Source organism: Mus pahari, chromosome 14 (genome assembly GCF_900095145.1).
Source record: "Mus pahari chromosome 14, PAHARI_EIJ_v1.1, whole genome shotgun sequence".
Lineage (NCBI taxonomy): Eukaryota > Metazoa > Chordata > Mammalia > Rodentia > Muridae > Mus > Mus pahari.
Window position 1 is genome coordinate 2,454,485 of NC_034603.1, and position 5,397 is coordinate 2,459,881.

The 5,397-nt window shown below is 46.7% G+C and overlaps 1 protein-coding gene across 1 annotated transcript in view; it reads right to left on the reverse strand.

Annotated features, from left to right (window-relative positions):
• Positions 1–5,038, reverse strand: part of LOC115065366 (ran-binding protein 17-like) — a 110,149-nt gene extending 105,111 nt beyond the window's left edge. The window contains exon 1 of the mRNA XM_029546254.1: positions 4,969–5,038. Coding sequence (XP_029402114.1) covers positions 4,969–4,986 — 18 coding nt within the window. The 5' untranslated portion in view covers positions 4,987–5,038. The remainder of the gene's footprint in view (positions 1–4,968) is intronic.
• Positions 5,039–5,397: the final 359 nt, after the last annotated feature.

Here is a 5,397-nt window from a genome sequence, read left to right on the forward strand (position 1 = left end):
TTCTCTGTGTAGCCCTGGCTGTCCTGGAACTCACTTTGTAGACCAGGCTGGCCTTGAATTCAGAAATCCACCTGCCTCCACCTCCCGAGTGCTGGGATCAAAGGCGTGCGCCACCACGCCTGGCTTGATATATTTATATATGATAAATTACAGATAAATTACCTCCCTATCTCTTGCCTGCATTCTGGCATCAAGCTTCTTGCCTGTCTTCATTTTGAGGTTACTTATCTCCTATAAACTGTTCCTTTCTCTGTTAGCTGAGCATCCCTGAAGGCTTCTTCCTGAGCCACTTGGAACTAACTCTTCCTTCAACGATGAAGCCAGTACTACGCTGGCGCAAAAGGAGATTTGGATTGTGAATGTCAAATAATCATAACAATTGTATTAATCAAAATAGGAACCATTAAAAATAAACATATTTTTGCCAGTGAGAAGTAACTTTATTTACTCTTTAATGTAAAGTCCCATGCTTTGGAATTAAACAAATTCTTAGAAAGCAATTTCTGCATCCTGTTGATTATAGAAGTGTTTTTACTTAAAACATTGTTAAGGTGTTGAAGAAGTGGTAGTCATTGGTAAGAGGTCAAATGGATACAATGAACAAGGTGGATGAGGGAGACCTTCAAAGCTCAATGGATTCAACTACTGATGCTGTGACTGTGCAGCGAGTCCAGTTTTGCCCTGGAGAGGTGGATCCTTCCTGAATGCTGGCCAGTGCTGAGGGCACTGCAACTTTCCGTGCATGGAATGGATTTGGTGAGCACCGTTCTCAGATACAGTGGTTTGACTAGGCAGGATTCAACCGATAGTGCGTTAGGTAGCCAACTACTCAACAGTGACTGCGGCCTTCTCGTGGTGCAAGTTTGGCTCTGGGAAGTACTTTAGAACTTCTCCTTTAAACAAAAGAAAAAAAAAAAAAAAAAGAAAAGAAAAAAAAACAAGAACTTCTCCTTTGTCCAACCACTAAGCTGGTCATCAGGAATTGACATTTCCCTGTCACATGGTACAATCTGATCAAGAAATGAATTTACAAAAGTTTATAAAAAGAAATTTAAAAAAACAAAATGACTTAAAAAAGAGTAAGAGAGACACAAATCCACAGTTCTCTAAAAGCATCCCCACCTGGTCATGAGGGTCCATTTACTGTGCTTTTTTTGCCTTTCCAATTTTCTTCAAATCTTAAACAACCATGAATGGTCCACACTGAGTTCTCTGCAATTTCTGCAGTTGTAAGAGGCCCACTTTCAGTGGCTGTTTTCCATTAAGTCACTGTTAACTTCTGATGACCTGCCACAATTCTCCTCAACTTTAGGGCTCTCAATACTTTTGCAAACTTTATTGAACCACCACTGCACTGTGCATTAGAAATCCCTGAGCCGCCAGGCGTGGTGGCCCACGCCTTTAATCCCAGGACTTGGGAGGCAGAGGCAGGCAAATTTCTGAGTTTGAGGCCAGCCTGGTCTACAAAGTGAGTTCCAAGACAGCCAGGGCTGTACAGAGAAACCCTGTCCAAAAAAAAAAAAAAAAAAAAAAAAAAAAACCACACAAAAAAAAAAAAGAAAGAAAGAAACCCCTGAGCCAACAACATGCTGCTGTTACTAATCCATTTTATACTCAAACAAGAAAATCATGGCCCAGCAGGTGGTGGAACCCATGTAAGAGAAAGAAAAACCTACTCAATAAAGTTGTAAATAACCTCCACACAGCACCACAGTGTGTGCACACAGTATAAAACAAGACAATTTTTAAAAATTGTTCAAAGTTGCTTGTCTTCATCATTTCTGTAATATAAATCTAAAATAAACAGTATGTAATGCCACTAGCAAAAAGCATACAGTGAGAAATGCATAGTAAAGTAAAATGATTTACAACATAACCATGTTAAAGAGTATCAAATGACAAATTTCCACAATGTAAAACTAAAGTAATTTTGCACCAAGTGTCTTAGCTTTACTGCCGTGACAAGAGACACCATGACCAAGGCAACTCTTTTTCTGAGACAGGGTTTCTCTGTATAGCCCTGGCTGTCCTGGAACTCAGTCTGTAGACCAGGCTGGCCTCGAACTCAGAAATCCACCTGCCTCTGCCCCACAAGTGCTGGGATTAAAGGCGTGCACCACCACCACCCAGCTGACAGTTTTGTTTTTTGTTTTTGGGGTTTTTTTGCTTTGTTTTTGCTTTGTTTTTTGTTTAGGACAAGCACTGACCACACCTGATAGTCACAGATTCAGGGTTTTAATAATGATTTTTGGGTCATGATTATGAGTGGAAGCAGAAACTATCAATCATGTCTAAGTAACGAAGCCTCAATAAATACTGCAGGTACTAAAGAGTGGTTAAACTTCCAATCTTGCAGTGGTACACACATATGGAAGCCAGGAGAGCAAAGAGAAGCTACATTTTAGAACCTTCATAGATTAAGATTATCCTCCCTTTAATCAATTTTAATCTGTATTTTTCCCTATAATAACTCACAATTATACATTTGATAGTTTTTTTGTGTGCTTTGTTTTGTTTTTTCTGAGACAGGGTTTCTCTATGGAAACCTTGCTCCGTCCTGGAACTTGCTTTGTATCAGAAATCGAGACCAACTGGTCTCAGCCTCCAGGGTGCTGGGACTAAAGGTGTGCACCACCATGCCTGGCACAATTTGATAGCGTCTGATGAACTGTCAGACCCTTAGATGACTGTGGGAGATCCCTCAATCGGCTGTTGGTGCCAGAAGAAGTTTTATGAACTGTCTCTCACCCCAGTCTGGCCAACTCCAGGTTCAACCCAATTTACTTGGACAGTTCTATTAACTGTTTCTCTGTAAACGTCAGAGGGACTAAGTAAAATCTTCTAATGTGGCCTCCAGTGCCCTAGGTCTCTCCAGAGGCTGCTTAGGAATGAGTGGTCTTAAAAGACGCATCTTTGGAAAAGTCACTTGTCCAGTGGAGTTGGCACAAGCTTTAGAATCTGACACTCACAGCAATCAAGGCTTCCCCAGACTCACTACTGAAACTACAGATAGAAAACATCTGAAGCAAATGTGAGGTGAAGACTAAAGAGGAAAGTAATCCAGTGACTGCCACACTTCACACTGACACCTACCTTTCCCAAATCACTCTTCTTCACAATACCATTGTGTGTATTTTTCAGTCACATCTAGATCACCCAGCCCGAGGGGGGCTAAATCATCACTAACAGTCTTTGATTCCAGAACCATTCATCGAGCAAAACACGCAAGAGTCCTAAGATGACATCCTAAAACACTAAGCTTTTTACCAACATCATTGTCATAATACTATTCTATCTTTCCTCATTCTGTTCCTCCACTTAGAATGCCTCCGAAAAGATAATCCAGACCTGTTTCTTACTGCTCCCTAACTAGGATGGTTGTGACTGAATCTCTAGGAATGATATCTTCCTCTGCCTTCTAGGAAACCAAGGCGCGGACTTAAGGGTAAAAGCATGGAACTGGCAGTCTACACACACAGCACTGCCCTGTGGACAGTTATATCATCAAGCTACATAATTACCAAGTGTGAAGAAAACACTGAAACAATGCCTTAAAAATGTCACCTTAGTGTATATTTCCGGGAATGATACGACCAGTTTGGGCACCAACATCTCATTTGTCTAATATTGCACTTGAGGATGAAGGCAGTTTGCAGAGCTTGGCGATTTACCAGGCATCATCTTTCCAAGTCCAAAAAGGTTCCAAAGTTCTTCTATGCCTTCTGATTTACTCAAGACTTACACCTGCACTATGAACATCTGATTATCTATTTCCGATTCACAGTAAGTAATCACTGTGAGATTCTTCCTGCAAAATTCCTGCACAAGACATCTATTTACTAAAATGATAACAAATAGCTAATTCCGAGCTGGGGAACCCTTAAAAACAAAACAAAACGGTAAGTAAGAAGATAATGGTAAGTAAAGAAGACAACAAATGTGGGTCTATTTCCTGGTCCTAAATTACTTTAGAAGTAATAAAGCACTAAGTCCATGGGAACCTTCGGATCCATGTAAATCTACAAGGGGAAAGTGGCATTCAGATGCACTGTCACCAAGATCCTGCCTACTTCTCTAAGGTCTCCTGGCATCCACAACTTTTCAAATCAATCTTAGGATGCAAGAGCAGATTTTCACAGTATGCAACGGTCTTCCACAATTCTCTGCTTTGCCCACACCGTCTTTAGTCTGTAGTCTTTCTTTGCTCATTACCTGGGTATCTACATACAGTTCCTACAATTCCCGCTAGAGTCTCACGTCCCTGAGAGTACAAGGCAGCGAGTCTGCCCAGAGGCTTATGTACCATCAGTAGGAACCCAGTAACAAGTGGAGGCTCCGCTCCTCCTAGGGATTGACTGCCCTCTTCCTGTGCTCCCGCGATATCCCGTGACTAATTCTACCATAACAGTCTTCACGTGTGCAGCAATTACCGCGCGCGCTAAAAGGACAAGGGTGGTAGCTGACGTCGCCCTGCATCCCGAGAACGTTCGGCCACAGGAGACACACAGCGGAGAGGCTCAGTACACTTCTGTGGGATGACGACCAGCAGAGTGCGGGAGCCACCGGACAGACCCGCATCCCTCCGGCGTAGCCGGCGCCCAGCCCCGAGGCTCCACCAATGAGGCTGCGCGCTCCCGGTCGCGCCGCGCCCCGACCCGCCCGCCTCCGGCCAATGACAGTCCTTTGGCCCTGCTGCCTGGCTCCCGCCGTCCCGGCCTCCGAGCTCAGGCTCCCGGAGCGAGCAACGACCGCGGGCTGGACGTCAGGACCGGACGGCGGCCCCTCCGCCCCGGCTCCCACCTGCCGGGACGCCGTTGCAGCCGCGCCAACCGGAGCGTACTCCGCGGCCGAGCGTAGCCCGCTCCTCTGCGCCCGCCCCACACCGTACCCGGGCAAGGGACTGAGCACGGGATGGCGGCCTGGAGCTCCCACCGCCGGCGCTCCAGGCCCACAGGCCGGCGCACTGACCTGAAAGTGCAGCGCCATCTTCCCGGAGCGGCGCAGGCCGCGCGGCCCGAGGGCCGAGGGGAGGGGGAGCGGAGGCGCCGCGCGAGCCCGGCGGGATCCCCCAAGCCGCTCGCTCCCAGTGCTCGGCGCGCTCGCCTCGGAGCCCGCAGCGGGACTGGGCGGGGCCGGCGGAGCGCGGGGAGGAGGGGGCGTGTCCTTCGGGCTCCTCCGCCCAACCGCCGGTGCGCTCCTTTTGCAACCGCTGCCTCAGAGTGAGCCTCTGACCTCTGACCTTTAACTTTTAACCCACCACCACGCCCCAACTGCCCGCCTCGGCTGCCAACTTAGTTTTGGAGACTGGGTCGGTCCCGCTATAAATACTGTAATACAGTGAAGCAGGCTGGTCTTGAACTTGAAGTCGCCGTCATCTGCATGCGGCCTGAGTGCAGG